The sequence below is a fragment of the Rousettus aegyptiacus genome, unplaced genomic scaffold (assembly GCF_014176215.1).
Source record: "Rousettus aegyptiacus isolate mRouAeg1 unplaced genomic scaffold, mRouAeg1.p scaffold_m13_p_6, whole genome shotgun sequence".
In the NCBI taxonomy this organism is placed as follows: Eukaryota; Metazoa; Chordata; class Mammalia; order Chiroptera; family Pteropodidae; genus Rousettus; species Rousettus aegyptiacus.
This window is the reverse complement of record NW_023416309.1, coordinates 41,355,613-41,383,556: the sequence shown is the minus strand read 5'-3', so window position 1 is coordinate 41,383,556 and position 27,944 is coordinate 41,355,613. Positions and strand designations below refer to the sequence as shown.

General features: G+C 38.7%; 1 protein-coding gene across 6 annotated transcripts in view; it reads right to left on the bottom strand.

Annotated features, from left to right (window-relative positions):
• CNNM2 (cyclin and CBS domain divalent metal cation transport mediator 2) overlaps positions 1-27,944 on the bottom strand; it is a 128,235-nt gene that overhangs the window by 23,866 nt on the left and 76,425 nt on the right. For 3 of the 6 annotated variants that reach the window (XM_036223024.1, XM_016154493.2, XM_016154494.2), the window contains exons 2-4: positions 9,808-9,951; positions 6,949-7,086; positions 4,745-4,914 (exon numbers count right to left, since the gene is read on the bottom strand). In XM_036223024.1, the coding sequence (XP_036078917.1) occupies positions 4,745-4,914; positions 6,949-7,086; positions 9,808-9,951 (452 nt within the window). The other 3 variants (XR_001598037.2, XM_016154495.2, XR_001598038.2) reach the window with 3 other exon arrangements.

The window sequence follows — 27,944 nt, the reverse complement described above, 5'->3', positions numbered from 1 at the left end:
CACGGGGTGTATAAGTAATTTTTTTCTTTAAAATGGGTATTATTTGTACTTGACTCAAGATTAAGGATCCATTATTCATTAGGACACACAGATCCTGCAAAACTCACAAATCCATGAGACGGTTTGGTAGTGAAGGCTTAAGTTCCTCTCCCAAGTGAAATGTCATTCAGTATTGTCAAGGGCTGTGTAAGTTCTAAGATGCCACCTCTATAAAATAACAGATTTCATTCTGTAGAGAAAAACCCCTTTCAAATTCTGTCAGCAGTCCTAAAAAGAGTATGGATGGGGCAGCTAAATAACAAAAAATCTGAGGCATGAACTCAACACGAAAAATAAGAGGAAAAAATGTGTTCCTCTTTATCGATTATATAATTGGCAAAGAAAAAAGCTATTCCTTTTGTTTTCTTGTTATTCTTTATATTTACTAAAGTCATAATGTGATAATGTGCTGTGGAAGAGCAATCATATTTATTTGCTTATTTAGACATTTTACTCCCATTTCTTCAACAAATTCTTCATTATGAAATACCAACTATATGAATTATACGGTGATCTATTACTTTTTAATTGTTTATTAGAAAAATGGTTTATAATAGTTACGATTACTTGCACACACTGTGAGTTTTTACTTGACATATTTTTGTATATGCTTTCCATTTCTTTCATTACTATACAATGATCCCTCATACCTCAATTTGATTAGCTTAAACAAATGGACTATTTCTATTATTTTATAATACATAGATTTCCTATATAAATTTATTTGCATAGATAGCTTTATAAAAACAATGGTTTCTTTAGATGCACATATATGAGGAATTGTACGCATTCCCAAGAGGAGGCTGCCAGTTTAAGGGTATGATCAGTTTTACAGCACCTTTTCTTTTCTGTTCACTGTTCACTGTGGATCTTTACAAAGATTTTGTTTTCTAAAATCAAGAATGGATACTTAAATTTGTCAACTGCCTGGCTGGTATCTATTGATAAGAGCATAAGTCTATTTTTCTTTACTGCTTTCTTAATTAACATGGCATATTCGTATTTTGTTGTCCTTATATTAAACTAAAATAAACCTAATTCAGTCAGTCACATGAATAACTAATTCTCTGGGTATGTTGTTCTCTAACTGTTCCCTTTGTATTTAGGAATTCTCCATCGGTGTTGACAAGTGAGCTTGGCCCATGTTATCAGACTTTAGATTAAGTCTATATTAGTCTTAAAGGACACAGTTGACTATTATACCATTTGTTCTATTTGTATAATATAGAAATGGAGTTCTTTAAAGTTTCATTTATTTGTCAGATGATTCCTTTGATTCTAGCTGCTTTGGGGGGGGGATAGAAGAGAACTTCTTGGTATTTTTTTCCTCTTTTATCACATTAGTTATGCCAATAGAATATTGATTTTGTTAATCTTTTAAAAGAACCAAATCTTGATATTTTTATGGTTGTTAGGCTTTTTCATTTAAAAATTAATTTTCATGACAATCTTTATTATTTAATTTGTTGTTCTTTGGTTTGTTGCTTTGCTTTTTCGAGATAATTATAGATATCTACTTTTAAAAATTTTAGTACTCAGGAATATAATTTCTTAAAATGTGATATACTGCACATATGGTGTTTACATTATTTAATAATAGTTTTCAATGATATCCTATATGTTTTATGATATTCTGTATATTTTTTTCCTAATTCAGTTGCTATTTAGGGTTTTTAGTTTGCCACTAATGCTATTCTTAATGACATATTTATTTACTTATTTAAATAGGCAGTACATGCACATGGTAAGAAATTCAAATTCAAGGGGAGGACTAGGTCTCCCTAACACCCTGTTCCAATCCCCCAAGGCCACTCCTTGGAGGCAACCACTGTCACAAAGTCCTTGAGTTACCTTCCAGAGATAGTTCACGTGTGTGTGCGCGCGTGCACGTGTGTAGCAAAAGGAAAAATGCAGCTTTTCCTCTATACAAATGAGACCACATTCGCTTCTGCACCTTACATATAAAACTTTTTTAAGAGAATTAATCACAATTTTGAAACAGCTTAATACTTTTCAATTATGCATTTTCATTTCTAATTTTATTTCATTATGATCTATGTAGGTGGTTTTATGAAACTCTCTGAATTTACTAGCACCTACATGTGACAGTCAATGATTAATGTTTACAAAAGAGACATAAAACTGTTTAATAAGTATATTTCTCTGACTTCAATATTCTCCAAATTGCTGTTTATTAGTTATGCCATTCAAAACTCTAGCACTGTTACTTGGTATGCGTGCTCTTTTATGATGCTGGGAAAAAAAATCCACCAAATTAATGTTGCTATCCGTTTCTACATTTATATATGTATTTTGTTATTTAAGGCATGTAAAGCCGATAAAGTTTTCTTTCACTATGTATTGTGCCTTTATCACTGCCCTAATGAACTCCCCCCAAAATTCTAGTCTAAAAATCTACTTTTCAGCAGTTGAGTGAGAATCAACTGATGTTTACATAGAATAAGCAGAAAATAAAAATTTAAGAAAATGAAAATCTACTTTTTTGGATAAAACTTGAAGTTGCAGCCTTTTAATACATATGAAGTAGGGGATATGTACCTCATAACTCATCTCCCTTTAACTAAGCTTACTTAAATCACTTGCTTTGAATAAATTAGACTTTACTTCATTTAAGGCTTAAATTCAAAGTGATACATTTCTATTTATAATTATATTCCAAACATCAATTACTAAATAGTTTTCTGGTGTCTAAAGAAGAGGGAAGATCCTCAGAACTGGGGCCAGGAAGAGAAAGCAGATTCTGATTTAACGTCCTTGAAACGCGGTGAAACGTGCTCTATAACTTATATAACTGATATTTTAGAGTGGAAGGGGTACTTTGTAAATGACGAGAGCTATGTCAGATTGAGAGAGTATTTTGGTATTTCATTTTGTTATACTCTGGGAACCTCAGGTTATTGGCTAGCCTGCAAGAACATGATTTTCATCAAACTATAGTTTAAATATCTCCATAAATCCTCTTAATTCAGCACTTACACTATTTATAAAACTCCCATGATGTCATCAGTTCAACAGTTCATGAAATTTGTCACATTTATATAAATATATACATCACATAGGTATTATAATGCAGGTACATATACATAAATATCTTATCAAAAATACCTTTATATAAAGATTTACTTGTAAATGGACAGGGATTACGAAGTCCCTCTTCCATAAAATCTATTTTAGACCCATAAGCCAGGAAATGGCTTTCTTATATATCAGTGGAACACAAAGAATCACAACTTCACACATGCCAACTATATAAATCGACAATCGAAAGCCACATAGTTTCTAATATTACTACTGAAATTCACAATGTCAACTCTCAAAGTTGTCCTAAGTAACCATCTTTAATGTAATTCAAAGTTTCTCTAAGTTTAAGGAATATTCACATCTAGCTTTTGAGAAACATGAATATTTTATTCCCTCACTGCAGTAAATAAATTCCCAACAACTCCCTGAGAGTTTCGTTTGTCTACCTCTTATAAAAGAAAAAAACAATTCAGGGTTGAAGGAGACTCAGGTTAGTAGAAGAATCAGGGTACTGAATCAGAAAACCTGCCAACAAGAGTTTCCAAAATAGACTGTATGAAGGTGGCACGTAACCAGTTTTTATACAGTTTCTCACTTCTGCTTCAAGATGCCACAACATTGTCCAAACATAGAGCATGAACAAGGCACTTCCCAGTTTCTGACATCTAGACATCTGATAAGAGTTACTTTTAAGTAAAAAGAACCTTTTTAATTCACTTAGATAATTAGGATCCTGCAGGACTCGTGTAAATTTTAGAGGCTATCACTAATTACACTTTTATAATAATACTTCCAATTCATATCTGGGAAATAACCAAGAAATATGAGAATGCTTAAAGGACTTAGTACTGAAATAAACTCAGATTTCCTATAAATTCTTCAATAAAGAAGTACAAGAAGTCAATAAAACTAGCACTTCATTCATTGTAATGCTCATCTTGGTCTCTAACGCCAAGGACGGTGCTCTACTAAGTGAAACTGTGATTACAAGGGCCTCCTGTTATGTCAAGCACCAAAGCCCCTCAAAGAGGGTTCAGACTGGATCGACCTTCCCAGCTTACATAGTGGATTATGCTGTAGTGAGAAGGAATCAAGTTACCATTGCCATGAGAAGCTGTGATAATCACATCAGTTCCTCTGCAAAACAGTCTGGTTAGTAACCAGGAATAAAAACAATAATAAATGGATGATTTTGATAGTGTTGAGGGAAGAAATAGTAAAATAGCTCTAGGAAGCTGTATAAGACCAAATTCTAATGAGGGGTAGGCAGAGGGAAGAGGTGGAATGATAAAAAGAAGACCCCAAGGAACTCAAAACACTTAAACTTCAAATGCCCAGCCAAGATTTAGACATGTACAAGTAACTCCCCAAAGTCTTCAAAACATCCTAACAACTGATTTCACTATTCTTCATTGGACTCGGAGCCCCGGCAATCACTAAGTGCCCTTCAGTATTGGGAATTAAAGTAACTAATGACATTGCTTTATATTGGAATTACTTTACACATATGAAAACAGGGAGATGAAGTTCTCCCATGTATAAGGCTACCCCGGAAGTTAAGTATGTAAACCATGACACCCATTCAGAACTTCGCCACATCTCCTCAGAACTAGAAGGATGGGTACTCAATGAGATCAAACAACTATTGAATAATTCTTCTGACCTGCAAAATGAGAACGAAGTAGTCTACAGGTTTGTTTCGCTGGTAGAGGTAGTATTCTGGGGCTTTCTTGTTCTTCTCATCATACTTCAGTTCCTGGATGACATTGGGGTGCTTTAGCAGCCTTAGAAGGATCTTCTCTGACATCTGGGATGGGCTAAATGCTTCTACTTCTATAGATATAAACACAACTTGATATTACACTTCAAATGGACGGAAAAATTATACTAGTGATTAAGGTGTTTTGATAATACGAATACTTGGAATCAAAGTGGTGATACAGTATGGATTAACGAGACTTCCATTTCGTGATCCACTGGGGGCAGATTACCTGGGAGAAATTAGAAAATGCTGAATTTTCATATCTGTTTAAAATTCTTCCTTTTCAACTTGTCATTGGTTTCAGTGCTCTTAAAAATACCCTAATTTTCGGACTGATACAAATGAAAGTCAACCAGAAGCAGGCTCCTTGACTGCCAGGATGCCCTGCAACAGCCACAATCGTCTGACTGTCCAACACAGCCAAAGGAAGAAGCAAAGGTCAGGAAGCATCTAGGTGTGGGTTAGTACCAGGTGCACAACGCAGTGTCCCACATCTCATTCTCCCATTCAACTGCCCTGAGAAAGTCTGGGAACAAGGAACACGGAGAGACTCAGAGTAAAAGCAAGGCACGTGCACACCATCAACATGCACTCCAACTTGCTAATTAAAAAAAAAAAAAAGTTATATTAATCTATATTGACAAAGACATCAACTTTATTTAAAATAAAAACCAAAGTTACCGATTTAAAGGTGCTATATTAAAACTTTATGGTTTCTCAGAGGCAGAGTAGGATAACATTTAGTTTTAAATTGTGGTTCTTAAATGATGAATATTATCAGAATTAGAGAGAATAAGCAAGTTAAAGATACTGTTTATAGGTTTTTTAATTTTAAAAATTGTTATGTATGAAAATTATAAATTCTGTATTAGCTTCTGTGACTTTTTTGTAATAACAAAATAAGATAGTATGTTGTAGAAATGTTGGAAAATATAGGAAAAGAGGACAATAAAAATTAACTATAAACCAAGCACTCATAACCATTACAAGAAATCGGCGAGCATTTCTTTCCAGTACCTCGCCTAGGCATGTGTGCCTATGTATATGTGTGTGTACATATAAAAACACAACTATAATCTTCCTGTAGTTTTATATCCTGTTTTTTCTCACTTTGCATTAAATTATGAGTATTTTCCCATGTCGTAAATATTATATCGTGAGTTTTTTCATTATCTGAAAACATGATCTTAAACAGTGCATAACATTTCATCAGGTGGATGCTGTTAGCCTTCTTTTCGAAGTATTTTAAGTATACTGCACGAAGTTGAAAGGCATTGGCTGCCCATCTTGGATAAGACGTCTTCTACAGGTCACTGGGTACTTTCAGGTTTTCTCACACTTCCCCTGGCCAACAGAGCTCACCCTTGACCTAGAGAGCCATTGGGGATGTGAGAAGTGTTAGTCAGTCTCTTAAGTCCATTCAACCTTGACCTCTCTGGAGCAGTCAGTGCCGGCTGGGTTGTTGGCTTTAATAATGTGCACACTTGCCTTCTGGAATGGGCTCAAGTTAACAATTTGATTTGAAGAGGCCGTCAAGAAATCCATGTCAAAGTTTTTAGAATTTCTGATTTCTTTAAAACCATAAAAGATAAAGATTTAATTTTGAAAATTTATTTTTTTCTTCTTTGCAAATCATAGCACCTGTGTTATCACTGATATCCAACTGTTCTTCCAAGGCAAACTGAAGAGAGAATTACTCAACTGTCCAACACACAACGAGGTGGTGTTTGGTTCACACTGTCAGCCTACTCCGCCAGCTGGCTCTCCCATGGACTTAGCTGGAAGCAGACGACCTGGCCTACTGTTCACATGCAGTGTGGCACTAACATTCATCCTTACCTTTCAGACCAATTCTAAGTTACTGGTCCACCCCTGGTAAATTGTCTCAGAGAGTTCATGCCGACACTGAACATAGGAGAGGAGAGAATTTAAAAAGAAAAAAACAAAACAAAAACAAAACAAAAAAACAAAAAACAAAACACAAAAGTGGCATTACTTTTCACCCCATTTCCCAGTCTCCACCCCCAGCCCACCCCAGTCAGTGGTGGGTGAGAAACACGCTCCAGGGTTGGTAGAGATTTCAAACTGTGATAAGCTGCACTTGCCTGTTGCTAGGAAACGGTGCATGGCCAAGAGAAGCTGTGGTGATATTTTAACCTTCATCTCGCTGTCTGTCTGCTTAAAGGCAGAAAAATCTTGCTTCCTTTCTCGATGGGCCACTTTCTTTTTTGTTCTGTTATCCGCTGAGGAAAGAAAAAAAGTAAGGTAATGAAATGCATTCCAATAGATCAGGGCTCTTTTTGAATGAAAATAATATATACTGGAAAGGCTAGACTACCTCTCCACATTGCCAGCACCCTATGTACAAACACCACACGGAAAGAGGAAGAATCCTCATCAAATCAGTGCCACATAGCTTTAACACAATCAAAGTAAATAACAGGCAACCTGATGAGCAGTAACTAACTATAAATATACTTCTTGAAGATCTTTAGAGCCCGTGCAAGGACATTATGGGGCAGCCCTGGGCAAAAACCCTCTGCTCATAGAACCTGTATGACCGCACGGCAACAGAGGGTGCAGCCTGGAGTGCACACAGTCTCCCGCTACTTGATGTCACCGCAACACAGTAAACAATCGCTGTGCTACAGAAAACACAAGGGAAGCGTGTCCTGGCCTTTAAGAAGCTCGTCCCGGCCTTTAAGAAGCTCCTAGTCCGTGCCGAAAGAGAAACACACACACACAAAATCTCTTAAGAAACAAACAAAACATTTTCATAGAACAATACTTTAATAACATCTGTTAGCTTCATTTCTACCCCAGACCATGAGGTCTTCAAGGTCAAGCAAATATAAAGAAAGTGACCCAGAATAGCGGTCAGCAAACTTCCTCTGTAAAGGGCTAGATAGTAAGTATTTCAGGCTCTGCAGACCACATAGACTCTGTTGCAACTACATAATTCTGCTGTTTAGCAAAAGCAGCCATATGGGAATGAATTCACATGGTTGTGTTCCAGTAAAACTTCATCACAGAAGACATAAAATTTGAATTTCATATCATTTTCACATGTCACAAAATAATTATTCTTTTGATTTTTTCCAACGACTTAAAAATTCTTACTTTGTGGGCCATACAAAAGCAGGTGGCAGGCACTTGTGGGCTGTAGTTTGCAAAATCCTGATTTAGAAGCTGTCTAATGCAAAACCAATTTTTCAAGTATTTTTCTGGACAAAGTAATGATCAAGAAAAAAACTAGGTTAAAGACAAGGCCCCAGCTGCTTGCTCCTTTCCCAAGAATCGTGAGCCTCTGCACTACCATTTCAAGCTTAAGGCAAAACAGATCCCTTACTAGGCTTGTCCTGGGGCGAAGGGGACAGCAACTTTTAATTTTCTATCTCAAATTCTTCTGAAAATCAGACAGTATAAATCAACACAAAATTTTAAAACAATTTTCTAATGACAAAAGCAGTCATCAACTCTGTACTCTGCTCTAAATCAAGAATATATGTGAAACCACAAGTTCAACACTTAATATCAGTAAGTTATATTAGGCAACACTTCTGTATGGGATCAGACTAATCAAGGTTTGAAAGAAGTTAACTGAAGTGCAAACATAAGATCTCATAGCTATCGTAAGAAAGATAATTTAGACGAGTACTACCCCTGGGGAAACACATAAACATACGCAGACACATTTGGTATTAGTCACTGTGAGGAAGGATAAAAAGAAGGTAAACACACAAATGACAATACTCTCTATTATGAGACCTCTGACTACTCTCTCCAAGGATCAAAACGATAAAACATATGAACTGGCATTTTTAAATAAAACTATACAGATGTGAGGAAAAAAATAAGATATGTTTCAGAAGCAAGTCATTGGCGAAATATAAAATGTATTCTTTTAAGGTACATGGAAGACTTTCTTAATTTTAAAATGAGGGACACTCCCTTCCGGTGGCACTGAATAAAATCCCTTTGCTTTCTTTGAGCCAGGCAGGCTTTGTCCCGAGCGCCTCTGGCCATTTGAACAGTCCATTCCCCTTGCCAAAAAGGACAAACAGAACCCAAATGCTCTTTCTCTATCCCACCTTTGAGACCCCAAATATCTCAGGCCCTGGGCCACCTTCGGCATTATGAAACTCTTGAAAGAGTTATACTTTGCTACCAATGAAGCCGAGAAAGCTTTAAGTTCCACAGTCCAATGATCCAGTAGTGGCCTCACATAGGACAGGCTTCGGGTTCGATGCGCAGTCCAGGATCTAGCCTACCTACTCCTGGGCAAACAGGTGTGGCTATTCTGTTTCCTCTGCCCTGATCCAATCTACTCCCCACCCCCTACAGAAGGCAGAAAAGTAGAGAAAGGGAAAAACACACTTTTATTGTGTACCCCACCCTGTCCTGCCTCTTATACCCTCGCCTCACCACTGCTGCCCCAGCAAAACTGCACTTGCCAGCCTCACCTCTACCCTGGCCCACAGGGATAAGAAAATGAAACAGCTGCTTTCAATTTCACACACACACACCCTTCACTTTTTAAGTACTTGAATTATGGTCGGAAGTACAAACAGAAATTTATCTGAAAACAATTCCCCTAACTGTGTAAAATAAAAATTTAGTAAAGAATTATTTTGCCATATGTAAAATAAAGTAAAAACGAAAAAGGGTGTTTTGTTGTTCAGGGCAAGTAATGCCCAGGTCAGTTGTTAGAAGCAGCTGGCTTTTCAAAAAAAAAAAAAAACCACACACACACACTGCCGTCTGACATTACAGGGCCTGCCGTGGCTTTTTCCCCTTTGGTAAAGAGACTGAAAATACACGCATAGGTTGTACACGGACCATACATGTAGTATATAATTAGAAACAGAGGCAGAAAACAACTGGGGAGATGTCAGATAATTCACAGACAACATGGCCGAAAAGGCAAAGATCTGGGGAAATTACACTGAGGCAATGTTACTTACTGTATAAGTCTGTTTCATCGAGAATCTCAGATTTGATGATTTCTTCAATCACATCTTCTAGGGTGACAATTCCTAGAACTTCATAAAATGGATCCCCTTCTCCCTCATTGTTTACTCGCTGCACGATAGCCAGGTGAGATTTACCTTTAAAGAAAACAAAGGTTAAGAGGTTAATTTTCTGATTTTCCTGAATAAAGTCTTAGATATGATTATGGTAACAACCGTAGCAGACAAAAGATACCAGATTATCAAAGTCTGCATTTCAGCATTCAAAAATGGTACGGAAAGACCACGAACAAATGGAAAAGCTTCATGAGCCATCATTAAACCAGAAGAGTGCCACCTTCCACACACCATACTGCCCCCACATTGCCACTGGCTTCCGAATGGATTTGGTCTTCCTCTGTGACTTTTCAGCAACTACTACTTTACTTTAGGAGAGCAATTCTCAAAATGTAGTCAGTGGACCCCTAGGGATGCCCAAGACCCCACAGGAAACCTGCAAAGTCAAACTGCTTCCACTAGAATGCCAAAATCTTCCTGGCCTTTTCCCTGTGTTGGTAGTTGAACCAATGGTGCAAAGAGACCTGAGCGCAAGTCAAGGTGGTGGAGGCGAACCACTACAGACTCTCAGTAACGGGGGCGGGGGGGGGGGGGTCCATTTCTCTTAAGAAAATCCTGGATGAAACAGTAAAAGTTATTAATGTCACAAATCTTGACCCCAAGTACCCATTTTTTAATACTATATGTAACAGATGAGAAAGGACATAAAACACTTCTGTTATATTCTGAAGTATGATAGTGTCTTGAGGAACAGCATTTGTGTAATTGTTTCTAGTCACTTTTTTCACTGAACATCAATTTTATTTGAAAGGATGATTACCAGACAAACCATGGTTACTTAGACTTGGATATTTCGCACATATTTTCTTAAAAATGAACAAAACGAGCCACTGCATTAAGGAAAACGGCAGCAGCAATTTGCTGCCACGTGACATGGGGGGCAACGTTCATCCTCACCCCTCGGTTAAGGCAGTGTTCCCAGGTTTCTCCAAAGTTACTTCCAAAGAATAGAGTTAGGGAAAGGGGAAAATGGGCAAGCCACTAAGTCTAGCCAACCCTCAGGGAGGGTGAAGGGTAGGAACTAAACTCCACTTCCTGGAGTCAAATTTTCTTCATATACTTCAACTAAAACAGTATACTGCACAGACTGAATAAAGAGAATCCAGCTGCCTTCCACTTAGCTAGATAATAGAGAGATGAGCAAAGAGGTAAAACAATGACACTTTTTGCTTTTCTTATTTTGGAAAACAGTGATTTTTAATAAAAACATTATTTATGTTAACATTTTTTGAATTTATTATTGTCCTTTCAAAATGAATTAATAAGTAAATGTTTTAAATTTCTCAAGTTTAACTTCAAACATAGTAAACACTGAAAAATGAAACCCACACGGAAGAATACGTGCTCTAGAGTCGAACGGTCCTGGGTTTGAACTCCAGTATGGCCAGCTAATTAGCCTTTACTTGCCGTGTGATCATGAACAAACTATAGATCCTTTTTGAGCCTAAGTCTCCTCACCTCCAAAACGAGGCTCATAATAATTGCTGCCCACAGGAGTGTAATGAATATCAGAGATTATGTTGGTACCTAGAGCAAAGACAGTGCTTGGGATCCACCAGGTGATCAATAAATGGTAACTCCTATTAGTTTTTTAATATTCTCCCTCAACTCGAAGGCACCATCAACTTAATACATGCTTAGTCAGAAAAACCAATTCTACATTAAATGTACACTGATTAAAAGACAAACTTCAATTTCAGAAAGGTCTTTTAAGATATTAAATGCATCTCTCACATCCATATTGGTATTCCCAGTTCAAGGCATGTGAGGCATCTGAAATATATCTTTAAGCTAAGCCAAATAGATATAGTCTATAAATTTCATGATCAGTTAACATGTACGCTGGTTTTTTAAATCACAGGGTGGGTTCTTTTGTGTGTATGTGTGGGGTGGGGGGTCCTTTAAATAAAGTTTACTTAAAACTGAGTTGAGCCAGTTCACTCAGACGCAACCAGCCAATCTAAAATACTCCCTGAAGGCCAGGTCTGATCAAGTTCCCAGCACTTACTCAGAAATTGCCTTTGGTTCTGTAGGTTTGTTGGCCCTTCCCTGCTTTGGCTCAGCCTCCAGTACAGACAACAATGTCTGGAAGGCTAGAAGGTTAGATTGTTAGACAATTAGGCATCCTAACAATTTTCATCCTTAGCGTGCTCACGCTCAAAGAATGAAAATATTTTCAGCAAATGAGACTAGGAGGGAAACTTATCAGCAATAGATATAAACACCGCATCGGGTCAAGTCAATGCTAGTCTAGTCGATTCAGTCTGGTCAGTTTCTCACATCTGCTTTCCCAAGGACCCAAACATAAGCAGTTAAAAATTCTTGGTCAATGCTGTCTGTCGAAAGTTAAATTCTTTTGCTATTCCCAGCTTGTGATCATTTAAAAGGAATTTTCCAAAGCAAGGTCTAATATTAGACTCAAAATGAAGTTTCCATTCCACTGAGGCGCTATTCTCACCAAAGTAACTACCGCATAATCAGATTGTCTTGGAGCAATTCGTTTAAATGCAGATGGACATACTTGAAATACCAGCTCGATAGCACCAACAGATCTGACTGGAAAGCGCCTTACTCTAGGAGAAATCGTTCATGTGAGTTAGGCTTCTTAGACTGAAAATTAAATTTTCTTTGGGGCTCCCTTTCACACCCCCACCTCCAAAGCTGAAACTTGTGCATCTTCTCCAGAGCTGCATTCTTTCAGCTTTTGAATCCCTGGTGAGAAGTCCTGTTTTCTGAACCTTCTTGCTGGTAAGCAGCGTGAGCATGAGCACACGCGTGTGTGCACACGCACACACACACACCCCTCTTCTCTAATTATGCTTTCGGAGACTAGTAACACAACGTGCTTGTCCCCCACTTAACCATCCATTCACTGCAGGGGGTTCAGTCTTCAGCCTCATCAATGGAGCAATCGAAAGGAAAATATAAACAAGTTGTCACTAAAGAAATTTAAAAACTGAACTCAAATAGCATCCTTCTTAACCTGAGCACTGGAGGGATTAAGCTGGGATTGAAAGCAGAAAAGCAATTTTGGGGAAACTAATGAAAGACTAAAACCAAAAGGTAAAAAGATTATGAACTGATGGATTCTTAACTTCCAAAGAGAAGAATGAAAATATAGCTATCAATACAATATGCAATCGCAGGCACTAAATAACATGAAAACTTTTAAATATACATAGATTAAGCAAACTTGATAAACTGTATATAGAATAAATAAAGCAGACAAGTTGCTATCACAGCTGGGGCTTGGAGAGAACCTTTTTTGGCTAGATGTAAGAGGTCCTGTAGTAGCCCAGTCACTTTGAACTGTCCTAGGGATAGAGGAAAAAGGGATTGCTAAGAGAATCAAAGCAGATCTGCGTTCAGAGTACAGGGCTCTATGACTACATCTCCATTCAAATTCAGAATCATAAGCAAGTTCATATGAAACAACCTAGATTATTCATTTTTCTAGAACTGCTATGTGCTTGAGGCAGGGCACTTACACAGATGAAATTAGAAAACTATGTCTTCATTGTGAGATGAACTAAATAATTAAATTAATCTATATGCAGTAAGAGTGGGATCAAATTTCTGCCTCTGCCTGCTTCCACTGTTCTCCAAATCAAAGTTTATTTGCATCTTCTCCCTGGATTGGTAAACTGGCCTAGAATGGTAGCACGTTGCCAAATTTGATTCTATTAACCTTACCACATGTTAGGCTTAAATTCTGAATGACAGATACCATTTGTCTGCTGATGGATTAATCGACTGCATAGTGATCAGGCTGACAAAGGGTTCCTGTTGAAAATACGGAGACTTATTTGCTATCACACAAGTTTGAGGTCAACGAAGTGAAATGGAACAGCAAACGAACTAATTGAAATAGCTAAGGAAGAAAGCCAAGAGGGTAGATGAAGTAGAATGGAATTAGAAACAACTTGACATAACTGTAGTAATAAAAAATGACATACAGTAGTCAGAAAGACTACTGATAACGTGAGCACAAGGCAAAGAGAGTATGTGGTGTCCTAAAATGACATTTAAACAGCAGAAAAAAATGGACAGAAGATTCAATGATGAGAAACTCAAGGAGAACATTTTATATTCACCATTACTGCTGTGCTGCCCAACTCTATGGGGCACCATTAGCATAGAGTATGAGCCTTAATGGCCCCTTGAAGTTGTGCAGTGCTGTGGCCCCTCATTAACCAAGGGTAGTGGAAATGAAACACTTGACACGCCTTTGCTTTTAAAGCAGGGGTCCCCAACCCCCAGAGCTGACCAGTACTGGTCTGTGGCCTGGTAGGAACTGGGTCACACAGCAGGAGGTGAGCAGCGGGCTATCAAGCCAGCAAAGCTTTATCTGTATTTGCAGCTGCTCCCCAGTGCTAGCATCACCGCCTCAGCTCCACCTCAGATCATTAGGCATTAGATTCTCATAGGAGCACCGGTCCCTGGTGCCAAAAGGGACTGTTTTAAAGAATTCCCAGTTTATCTAACAAAAATGATAATAATTCTATAAGTAAGAATATACTGAGTTCCTAAGAGGTAGTTTTATGGAACTAGTAATAAAAGAAACTGCTCTGTAAGTCAAAATTTCAGGTCCCACATAACTAAAACAATATGGGATAGAGGATATGTTTTAATGGCCATACTTAAGATCTCCAAAGGAAACCAGTTTGCTTATTAGTAGTTAAGGAAGTCAAACACTTTAAATAGAATCAGATTTAGTCTGATTTACAAAAAGTAAACAAACTGATCAGGTGAAATAATGTATATGAACATAATTTATAATCTATAAAATACAATGCTATGTAACGTGAATGAAAAAGGAGCCCCTACTCTAAACCTGACAAGCTATGGGGTGCGGGGGCAGGAGGGTGGCTGGCCGGAGTGGTGGGGGTGGGGAGGGGAGTGATTTGGCAGGCCCGACAAGCTCGGAGACCGAAAGTGACCATACAGGATGGTCTGATTATAAATTCCTCACTGGCCAGGCCACGAAGGATAGTCACGTCGCAGGTCTATGGCTTCCTTAGCAAAGGTCAGTCTTTACCTTAAGTGAAACCTTTCCATTATTCTTATGCATTGAGGATAACACACTTTTAAAAGGCCAGAGTAATCTTTCCTAGACCCATCGGAAGCACAGCTGCAGGCACCAGAGCAGAGACCACCGAACCCCGCATTGTTCTGTTCCCTGCATACCATCTCTATGTGCTGTAAATGTTATTGATCACTGATCCTGCAATGTAGGATGTAAAAGAAACGTTTCTCCATTTGGCTTTTTATCTAATTCTAGAGATCCCACTTCGCTTTCTCCTGACTCCTTAATCTACTACCACAGATCTCAAGTAACCCTTCTTATTTTTCTCCTTTGATTCTAATGCTTAAAATAAGCTGCCAAACTGCCATTCTCTGAAGCATTTTCTCAAGTCATTGAGATTTTACTTCCAGGCATGTCCTCAAATTTTGGCTCAAATAAACTTAAAAAACTTTTCTACAGGCTGGATATTTTTTTGTTGTTGACAGCAAGTATCAATGAATTCTAGACACACAAATTCATTATTCATTCAAATATTTACTGAACGCCTACTATATAACAGGCTCATACCTCAGGGAACAAAACAAAGCACTGGCTCTCAAAGAACATTCTAGTGGAAGAAACATACACTAAGGGAAACACAATAAAATTGTCAGACTGTATAAAATGTGCTATGGAGAACGAAAAAGAGGCAGAATTACATTTAACATAGGACAATCAGGAATCCTAATTAGGTGACATGTAAGCAAAGCTGATGGGCATTAAGGAGCCAAATGAAGCCAATAAGGGGCTGGGTAAGATATTCCAAGTAGAGGAAACAGTAAGGAAAAGCAAGGAGGCCTGCATGGCAAGGAGACAGAGTAAGCATGAAGGAAAAGGGTAAAGAAGGGTTGCATGGGGAGTGGACAAGGATGTGTGCAGATCATGTAGCCATTATAAAGACTAGCTTTTACTGAGGTGGGAAGTCATGGGAAGGATCTTTAATAAGAACTTTTCGGAGCAGAAGAGTTGACTTGATCGGCATTATTTTTAAAAGGATCACTCCGGCTTCTGTGGTAGGAAAAGGCTTGGCAGCTGGTTGGGAAGAGGACGACAGTGGGCAAGGGCCGAAGCAAAGGGAGAGAGAAAGAAATCCAGCTGTTTTTCCAGTAACCCAAGTGAGAGGTGATGGTAGCTTGGACAAGGTGGTAATAGTGGAGGTGATGAGAAGTCCTGAGACTCTGGATACATATTTAGATAGAGCCGACAGGTTTTGCTGATGGTTTGACTGAATGTGGGGCAGAAGAGAATAAGAAGAGTCAAGGCCGACTTTAAGGTTTATGGCCTGAGCAATGGGAAGGACAGAGTTGTCACCGACTGTGGAGAACTGTGGAAGGTACCCGTTTGGAAGAAAGCCACTGGTTCAGTTTTGGACAGGTTAAATGTGAGACGCTGAACAGACATCCTAGTGGAAATATCAAATAGGCAGTTACGTACCTAAACCCAGATTTCAAGAGCATGAGTAAAATGTGGGCTACAGATGAAAACTGCCAGAAAGCCAAGGCAATCACCTAGGGAGTGGGTGTGGACAGAGAAGGGACCCAGGCACCTAGCCCTGGGCATGCCAATGTTTCACAGGTCAGGAAGTGGAGATATAACCAAAAAGGAAACTGAGAAGGGATGGCCAGTGGGGCAAGGAGAGAATAAAGAAGAGAATGATGTTCTGGAAGCCAAGCCAAACCCAAAAATCAAACGAAACGAAACAAAACAAAACAAACTATTTCGAGAAGCAGAGAGAAGACAAAAGTATCAAACGCAGCCAAAAGGTCATGAAAGACAAAATGCTCAAGATAAGGTTGGAGATGAAGAATCTAAGGGATTATCATTTAAGTGCCATGCTCAAGTTCCCATCCAGTGTGATGTCCACTATAGCCTTTCCTGCTTCTCACAAACGGGCCTGCTTCTGCCTGGTAGCCTTAACCAGAGAGAAGAGGTCTGTCTCGTTAGGACAGGGTTTGGCTCGTCCTCTCCAAAACACCTCCCTCTTTGAGTACTTACTTCTGGAAATGATACCATTTGATTTCCAATCACCCAGGCTTAAAATTCTGAAATCATCTTTGTTTCTTCTTTCCCTTATTTCTCCCCACCCTTCTGTCTTCCCTTTTAAAATAAAGAATGAAAACATATGTACATATATACAAATACACACACACGTACATACATAGAAACACACACACACACACACACACACACACACACACACACACACACAGTCAAGTATATCTGTGGAAGCACCACCCAGGAAAAACTACAAACAATGGCCTACAGGGGTGAATGATCAGGAGGCTGGGGAGGGAGCCAGGAACTGGAAGTAGGGAACCAGAGCATGGTAAGAGAGGTGGCTAAGGAGGTTCAGCCATTTCGGGGTTCTAAGGACAATAGAGGCCCACCTGTGGCCTCTCTGGTAAGATCTCCTCTCCCTAACCCTTTCTCTTTGTTGAGAGCAGGTTCCTAAAGCAGAGGGCCCCAGCCTTTTTGGCACCAGGGACCGATGCTCCTATGAGAATTTGATGCCTGAAGATCTGAGGTAGAGCTGAGGTAGTGATGCTAACACTGGGGAAGCGCTGCAAATACAGATGAAGCTTTGCTAGCTCCTCCTCCTGTATGGCCTAGTTCCCAACAGGCCACAGAAGGGTACCAGTCCACAGCCCAGGAGTTGGGGACCCCTGCCCTAAAGGACAGAAAGATCACACAGTGGTCCGCCAACATATTTCATAATTATTAACTGGCAATACAACCTCAGAACAAGGGAAGCAATTCTCCTATTATATTTAGCTGGATCTGAAATACTGTTTTCTGGTCTGTATTTTATGAGGCAAAATGAGGCGAGAACTACTAAGATCCTTTAAGATGTATGACCTATGTCACATACAGAATAAAGAGGACGCAGACATTTACCTAGAAGAGAAACCTAGACAGAGATGAGACTTCGCTATAGCTTTCAACTCTCTGAAATGAAAAGCAATCATTTGATTCTTATACTTCTCACCCCACAACTTGTTACCTGAACACTTGTACCTCAGTTTACCACCAGTTAATGCTCTCCTTGATTAGATCACAAACTCCTTGAAGACAGGAGCCTCCGTCTTATTCATCTTTGTATTACTCCTCATTCCGCAACCCCTACCAAGTCTAGCACAATACCTAACGCTCCAGTGTCTTCCCTGTTGCCCTACATACAGAAAGGTAAGACTTACTAAACCACACCATACTCAATCACTCAAAGTGCGCATTTCCCAGCAACAACTGAATAAGGAGAAAACTTAAAGTAGGAATCGAAGGCCATCAGAATCTGTGGCCCAACCACACCTCCCTTCCATCCTTCGGGCTCCATGGTTTTATTGTCTAGCCAATCAAACGACTTGATTTTCTCCAATTGTAACCTCCATGGTTTTGCTCATCCCCACAGGACATACAGGAAGGAGCCTCTCAGGAAAAGCATCAAGAATCACAGTGCGCCAGCCCTCCCACTCACTGCCCTAACCCAACCCGCTGGGACTGCCCTCGACAGCTACACCTGGGCTCTGGGAGTGCTGAGGGCTCTACACCCACATTACTCCTAATAGAAGATAGGTCCTTTCCCTACCCATTTCCTTCTCAATTCAACAGCTGCACAATAAAAATAAAAATAAACTCTGAATTATAAGCCCCATTACACAAACACATAAAGTCCCCACAGATTTTTTGTAATGAATATGTGGGTGAGTTCTTATACAGGCCTTACAGATCTTCTACTGACTAATATAGCGATAGTTCTAGTATTATAACCTGAGTACAACTGTTACATTTGCTTAAGGAGAAGCAATACAATGCAATTTAGGGAGCTATCACCTTACTATTTCTCTACTGTTTAAAGCCAAAATGAAAACAACAAACTTCATGGCTTTTTTTTTAAGTACTTATTTTACCTTACCATCCCCACCAGAGCTAAGTACATTTTTTCCAATTGAATTTTCCCACCATAAAATACACCAGAAAAATGTGACACAGATCTTAAAATAGTCCTATATAAACAATACATGAGTATATATAGAGAAGTACTTGCTTTATATAGCACTCACTGGTTTTAAGTGATGATAACAGTTGCTATTCTGGGAGACAAAAGCCCTCTTTTACTAAAAGGTTTACTACTTCCAAAAATTGCAATGGCCAACAGTAAGTGGCTGCCCAAAATCCCCCTAGCAAGACAGCTCCTCCGCTCCAGGCACGTGGGGGTCATCTCGGCCATCAACTCACCTCATCCCCAGCTAGGACACATCTGCCAGGAGGTTTATTGCAGTGAAATATGGTATTGTGGTTTCTAAATAATTATTTTTTAGTGAAGGTAGGGATTCATTTGATGCAGATAATATTTCTTAACAGGATCATTTTGGAGATAGAACCCTAAATTTCTTAGATTACAATAGCTTTCAGGGAAAAGCCTACAGTTCATTGGCCACTCACATTCCTAAGGTAAGGAGGTAGCTACTCACTGAGACGCTCAGCCTCTAAATGATTTTTTTTTTTTTTTTTAAGGAGATGTAAAACCGATGCCTCTCCCGAAGGCGAAGGCAACTACAGAGTCCTGGGCACAGTGCAAGAAGCCCCCAGGAGTCTGAGCACACAAGCCAGGTTTACCAGCACCCTGCCCTAAGCTGTGCCTAGAGGCAACTTCTCTACTGCCCCAGGCTTGCTTCTATCTGCTATGAATACCTGTTCTTAACATTTAAACTGAGTTTGGTCCCACCTTCCCACTCCTAACTGGAGTTTCTTATCCTTTGTTTCTACAATAGAAATACCTAAAAAAAGAGAAAAAAATTTCAAGTCACATTTTTTAAGATTATTAATGTTTAAAAGAGAATTATGTTTGTAGAGATCTTTTAAATATTATTACTTAATTCTTGTTGACAGGTTGAATTTCACTTCTCCATAAAAACATCTCATGAAATATGATCAGAACTATTATACACTGACAAAATCCAATCCGTGCGCTTCTCGGATTCATCATTGGAGATTTGAGGAAGGTACAGCTGCCTTCAAAGACATCAACATTTACATATTAGGAAAGTTCCTAAAATACTAATGGTACAGATACCTGCTTGGCACATTGCAGGCAGGCAAATATTTATTGGATGAGTGAATCCACAAACCTACCCAAATCCTATGAACATATTTCTATTACCTATATAATTTTCTGGGCTAATATGATCTTTCATTTGTTCTAAAACTGCCTCTTGCACATTTTTAGGTGTTCCCTCTGGACTTATATTTTATATCTTGTCTGGCAGTATTTTAACCATATCTTCTCTCAGTTGCTATCATCACAGAGTAAAGACTATCATGTACAATATGCCCAACATTTCATCTAAGAATTTAACCTTGATTTTTATAAAACATTTTTATATTAAAAACTATACTCAACTGTCACTTACAATTTTCCCAGGCATACTTTCTTCCAATCATCAAATATACTTTGAATATGCACTTATTCCCAGCACAGCACTAATATATATATACAGATGTCTACCTCCTTAGGAAATCATAATTTTTTAAAAAGATAAATTAGAAAATAATTGTTCGCCTTATAAAGATTCTCTGCTTTACAAAATGGATAATTTTTAAATTAGAATTCTTATTTTGAGATAACTGTACATTCACATGCAGTTATAAGAAATAACAGTAAAGATCTAGTATATTTTTACCCAAGATCCCACATACTTGTACCATTTCTCAACAGTAACATCTTACACACCTATAGCACAATATCACAACCAGGATATTGACATGTATACCATCATCATACCACACTTCGGTTACCCCGAGGATCACATATACTTCCCCTCCTGCCCCCAAAAGAGATAATTATAATAGCTTCCCTGGTGAACTAAGAGCTTACTTTTCTACTTTCAGTGGCTCCTAGCTTTAACTTTTAAGTTTAAACAAATATGAATATTAAAAAGCTCACAAAATGGCAATAGGAGAACATTCTTCAGTCAACAAAAACCCATTTTACATGCCAGTTTGAAAACTCAAGAACGGGGCCCAAGCCTGACAAGATGAGCTAACCAGGCTTCCCTGGTTGGGACACACAGCAAGTTGTTACATAACTGTGAACACTCGGACAGGACTTCTTCAGGAGAGCAGCAGAGACCCCGGCCTTGATTTAATAAATGTCTACAGAGGCACTTTTGTGGCAGTTTTACCCTTTTCCAGGCAGATCGTTTGGCTTCTCACACTGTGATGGATTTTTGATGTGTCAACTTGGACAGGTATGAGTTCCTTGTAATTAAACTAATCTAGGTGCTGCTATGAAGGGATTTTGCAGGTGCAATTAAAGCCCCTAATGAGTTAACTTTAACTAAGGGTGATAGACTGGGTGGGACAGACTTAATCAGCTACAAGGCCTTAAAAGTAGGGTGAAGGCTTTCTGAGAAAGAGGAGTTGCACCTGACAACTGCAGACTGTGCCTCTGGGGTTCCAGCCTGTGTGTGACCTTCCCTTCCCGATGGCCTGCCCTACTGACTTTGGACTTCATTACAATTACATACATAAGCCTTTTCCTTATAATAAATCCCTTAATAAATGTTGCGTTTGTGTGAGTTCATTTGTCTGTCTTCTACTGGTTCTGCTTTTGAACCATGACTGACAGACTCAGGACCCACAACACAAAGGGATTTAGAAAGCAGATACCAAAAGAAAATTAGGCTTAGACTACATTTTCACCTTCCCAAACCCAAGACAATGAATGACTATCTATGAAGACAAACTAATACATTTATGCTGTGCCAGAGAGATCCACTCAATGAACTTCCTCATAGAAATAGCCAAGTAAAGTAATTGTTTGGAACAACAACAAAAAATTTACCTAGACTAAACTGTGGTTGAATTTAAAAGAGGCCAAATCATTTACTTCAATCCATCCAAGTGGCCTATCCTATTAAAGACAGCCTTTTGGTCCCCTCGCCCAGATCTGACGTTAAAAGTCCAGGCCACAAAAAGCGGATGGCCTCACATTCCCACACCACCACCAGCTAGTTCTGTCTTTGCTCATTCTTCCGTCTTGCTGTCAGATACCTTAGCCAGAAACCCAAGCGAGGCAATTCATAGAAGATTCCAGTCATTATGTGACTTGCTTAATGGCCCATCCAAACGATTTGTGAGAAAATCTCATGAACCAACATAACAGAAACTGAAGAGTTTTTTCCATTATTCGTCTCTCCCAGAGTATTTAAAGACTTGGATTTTCCCATCTTTTGGGGAAATATTTTCTTATAAATAGTGAGGCACGCTGGGCATCTCCACTTCATCTTTTTTGGTGGTCTGTAACACTCACTGTACACTCACTGGAATGTTTTCCTAAGTGAATGATCAGCAATGGAAAACATGGCTAAGACAAAAGATGGCTTTCAGGCCGAGATGATGGGAACCATCTTTCCCAAGAGACAGGTAGTTCTTCTATAGAAATGTGGGGTTTATTTTGGAACCAATGAGTCTATTTCTGTCGTTCCTTTAGACTTGCAGACTTCCTAAGGATGGAAGACTGACTATCCTAGTGAGGTAATAGTCCAACAGATTAGCAACAGTCCAGCATATCCAATAATAGATTTTTTCATAGAGAAACACAGTTCTGCTGCTAAGGCCAAATATCAGTGTTTTAATTTTATGATTTGCTCTTCTGTTCCTTCCTCATGTCTTAGTTTTTGGATCAATTATCATTCAGAACTTTGTTTTCTGTCCAAAGCCCTTGATTTCAACTAAACTATTTTCTTGGATGATTTCTATAATGCAAGTAGACAAAATTGGTAATTATACAAAGTCAGACATAAAAACATGCTCCTATTGTGATATTCACAATGAACAAAAATTACTTAAGTCTAGACAATGTGATCAAACTACACAGCACATGTACTTTTGAGGCACACATTTTAAGGAGAGGAGTGAGGTCATCGGTTCTTTTTAAACCTGCCTAGGGGGCAACTAAGGGCTGGTTTTGTTAAAAGAAGGACTTATCTCCTTTTCTCATGCAACGCTCCTCTTTTCACAAAGCCTGTCCTGATGACCTCAAGTTGGAATGAGGAGGTGGAATTGCTAATATATTATTATACAGTTAATAATCATGTGAGATGAGTGAAAAGGACAATCAAAATTATCCAAAGTCACTGAGCCCTGGAGCTGAAGAGAAAATTAAAAGTCATACAGTTCAAATTCTTAACCAATGTATTTACCCCATCTGTGAATTTTCTGCAAACAAACTTGAAAAAAATTAAAGGGATGTAAATATTTTGAGGTTTTCCTCACTGTCCTGAGATAACAGTCCTAGCATTTTACTTTTGTTTCGTAGCCCCAGAAACCTTAAGCACTTCACTGTTGTTAAAGAGAAAAGATGCAATCGAATAAACAAACCATTCTGCATTATAAATTCTATCACGATTCCTTCTGATTCACTCACCATCTACCTTTTTCCCTCACTCCCAGTATCTCTTAGGAATGTGTAGCAAATTCTAAAATGTGTAGAAAATGAAAGAAAAAAATTTTTCTATTTCTAGGAGAAAAAAAAAAATTACCACCTAAATGCCCATCAGTAGAAGTCTGGTTAATTCTAATAAATCTATACAATGGATATGCAGCTTTTATAAAGCAAATCAAAGATCTATATACATTTTTATGAAAAGTTACCCAAAATACATTAAGAAAAAAACTGGAGTATTAAATATAGTACAATCACACTTGTATAAATTGTATGTATATAAAAAAATTCTGGAAAAAAAACAGCTAACAGTAGTATGTTGACTGAAATTTAAAATACTGTTATAAGTTTGTGTCCTACAGAGTAACTCTGATATAGTCTACTTTGTGTGATTCTTATAAAAAAAAGAAAAGAATATAGATTTATAACTGTTTACTGTATTACTGTAAATAATCCTAACAAGGGAAAATGTTTAATTTGACTAGGAATGAAGGAGAATAAAATTTCTGCCAACATTAGATGGCTCTAAGTACAACCTCAAAATCCTCTAGGCCCCTGGGCTTGCACCTTCCGCTGCCAGAGACCAGTCCCACACAGGCTTGGACTGGGTTCCTGCCTGTGCCATCACTGCAAGCAGGCTTCCAGCTCACGGGACAGTTCACTGTGCTTTTCACTTCTGCCTCGAGACTTCTCCTGAAACCCACTCTGTAGTTATGCATATGCAATCCAGAAACGAAGAAGACTTCATGCCCATGGAGGGATGCTTCCCACTTTTGCACAAGCAGGTAGTTCTGAGAGCATTTCATACGGCTCCTCAAAAGGCCTGAGGTAGGCAGAACACCTGCTGCCTGTAGTTGTATCCAAAGCACTTTCACAACCCAGAATTTTCTTTCCTTCCTTCCCATTTCACTTCCCTCGTCCCGAACACCTGCTCCCTGGACTCCTATTCCAAATAAACTTCCCTGCACCAAGCCTTTGTATCAGGCTGCCATTCAGGCTAAGATAGAATCAGATGACTGCAAAGTTTTTCTATCAACCAATCTGGCTTCAAAAAGTCATTCTCTTCTATTTCCATGATTCCAGGCATGTTAGGACACACCTGTATCTCAACACAATGCTTGTCCTGCACCTTTGCATGTCATGATGCCAGGTGAGTTAGTACACTGGGCAGGAGTATTTCTCAATGTCATTCTCACACTGGGGTGGCTAGCAATAACTATACATTGAAGTGACTGAAAACCCAAACTAAATATTTCCCCAGCTCGACTTTCCCACAAATGGAGTCCCCAAAATGCCTGGGGCCACTCCGATATCACCAGACACAAGAAGAGTGAGAGAGGGTAAGCCAAGGTAGCAAGAGAGCAATCTGGACCAACTGTAGTTAAAATATCTGGATTTTGCAAATTTTACAAAAACATAACCATGTATACACATTTGCCAAGGCCCTTCCCAAAGCCCAAGGCATACGAAGCACTTAACTTAATTAGCTTTATGGTAAATCTTTTCACTATGTACTCATTAGGTAACTGTAATAGAAGTAGACATTAACACATAGACTGAAAACTCTCCAATCTATAGACTAGTGCCATCCCCAGTCCAATCTTTCCTAAACTTCAGATACAAAAATATCCCAGTTGCCCACTTGGTCACTTGAAGAGTCACTTGTCCTACAAGCATCTCAAACTCCACATATCCAAAACTAAATCTATCATCTTCTTTACCAAACCTCATCCTCCACTTTCATCCCTCTCGCTGACTAACGGCACCACTATATATCAAATGTGAACTTGTGGGAGTCATCTTAGATTCCTCCTTTTCTAGGTGCACCCTGCTATGACAAATTAGTTACCAAACACTGTGTTAAGGGCTAAATTTAAGACTACCTCCTTAATATCTATTGAATCTCTCTCATATTCTCCATCCCCATGACCAGCTCACCTTAGTTACAAGTCCTCATTTCTCTTCTGGACTAAAATACCTTCTATTTTTCTAATTTGAACGTAATCTCTTCAAAGCCATCTCAACGATGTCATAATAATCTTTCTGAAAAGCAAATCTGAACATGTTATTTCCCTGCTTAAAATTCTTTAATGGCCTCCCATTACATTTAGGATAGTTCAGATGCTTCAGTATGGCCTACGATGCCTGTCATGACACGAGCCCTAACTCCTCTAGCTTCATCTTTCACATCTTTGCTCATTCCGTGCCATTGCACACTTTTTACCATTCCCCAATCTAGATATGCTATTTCATGGTTCCCTTTGCCAAGAACACCTTCCTGTCCCTGGCTCCTTTATCCTTATTTTTCCTCAACGATGCGATTCAAATAGCCTCTCACCCTGGAAGGCATCCTAACCTCACCCGTGCTGGCCGGGTTTGGTTGCCCTGTCTCTGTGTTTCCACAAAGCCTTCACTAGCTCCATCGAAGCATTTATTATTTTGTATTGTAATGTTTTCTCTCCTCTACTACACTGTGAAATCCTTGAAGACAAGAGCTCTCTTTCTTATCTAAGGCCTCGGAAGCTGGCACAGTGCCTGGTATATAATATTCTCAATAAATGCTGATATCTCAAATTAATAATAAGAAAATATGAAAGGGGATAAAGATTGGGAAAAAATGATATTATTTTTGCAAGCTCTTGTCACATTAAGAGATTGTTTTTCTTCCTGGGACACAATGCAATAAAAGAGGCCAATCAGTGACTGCCGGTTGACTGTAATTTTAGCAACTGTTTCCCAGAAGAGTGACCAATTTTTACCTAAGCTAAGGCCTTGTACATAAAAGACTCTCATTTCCTAATTTAATTGTACTGATTTTATTATTTTAACTCCTATTGGCACCAAATTCTAGAAAGTTACAATAGAGTCTGTCCTCGGATGAAGCCAGTTTGAAAAACAAGTAGAAATCAAACCCTGTGCTCCTTCCTGTTGAGCTTGAGAATATCTTCAAAGAATTTTTATTGTCTTAAGCATACAACATGAATTCAGTCTGAAAACTGAGGCTCAGTATTCAAATATGATGGCTTGTTAAGTAAAAAACATACAAATTTAGGTTACTGAATGAATGAGTGTTCAAAAGAACTCAACATCCATTTGCTTATTATGTAAAGATCTTCAGAAACAGACCATCCTTTTTACTGAGGGACAAATCCCTCAAAATGACAGCATGTCTTAAGTTTCTGGGAGAAGGTACCACAACTGCCTGATAAGAAAACATCGTCCTGGTTCCTGATGTAACATTCAGAAGATCTAGGTCATCCCTGGTCACACTAATCCTTCAACAAAAGTCAGCTTTTAGAGTTCAAATATACGTGATGGAGCCCTTGAGAATACGACTGTCAATGCTTTAGGTCTTACACTAAAATTAGGTCTGGGTTTGGATCTTTAGTTTTTGCTACATAGTAGCTGTGTGACCAAGGACAAGTCATTTACCTTCTCCTGGTCTTTTACTTTAATCATCTGTGAAAGAGAAATAAATCATAAGTTCACTATGAAAATTGAATGAAAAAATCCAGAATTTAACACAGTGCCTGGCACACAGTAAGTAACCAATAAAGGATAATGATTCTATTACTGATGAACTTTCTCCTGCTGCTGGAAGTTAAAAATCATCTCATATGTATATGTCTGATACCTTTCAATATCTAAAGAAATGGGATCTTGGAATCATTGGGATTATTTAGCTATAAGTAGCTTCTTTTAAAGTATAGGCTTCTATCAAAGAGCATAATTTTTATCACCTAAGCATTCTCTTCTATGTAGGCTTATTTTGTTTTCAAGTTCTTCAGTATAGCAACTCTGTAAATTACTCTTTCTCAAAACCAAAATTTTGAAGCCAGGTGGATCAAATGGGTTATGGAGATTGTCCTCCCTCCCCTCTCACCTCCAGAAGTAGTTGCTCCCGCTTACTGGATGTGGCAGTGGCGAGGGCGGCCCATGAAGGAAGCTTGTACAGCCACTGCCTTTGTCATATTTCCTCTGTGAAGAAACAGAAGACTTCAGTTCCTAGGATTGATAAAGCTCTAGAATAGAGAACTAAGGAACTACTTTGTATTTTCCTAGGAATCTCATCTCTGTGCAAAGCGCCACTGCAGCAAAACTGTTAAACATTTTTTGCATCTTTGCCAGGAAACTGGAATGATAATAAACACAGGTAGTTTGCAATATGCAATAAATTGAAGGAAGTTGGCACAGAGCAGAGAAAGACTCAAAGACTGGGGAAAGAGAAGAGGAAAAACCAATGAAAGAATAAATTATATGCAATGATCATACCAACCCTGACATTTGCAAAGATATTGTGAGGATTACTATGTTTAAGATCAGAATTCGCTTAAGGTCAGTATGGTCACCTCTGGTGCTGGTCACGGATTCATTCAACAAATATTTTTACTGAGCACTCACCATATGCTAATGTGCACTGTACTTAAACACTAGCGATTACAACAAAAACACAAATAAGACTAGTCTTTATGGTCAAGGAACTAAGAATCTTGCTTGGTAGACTCT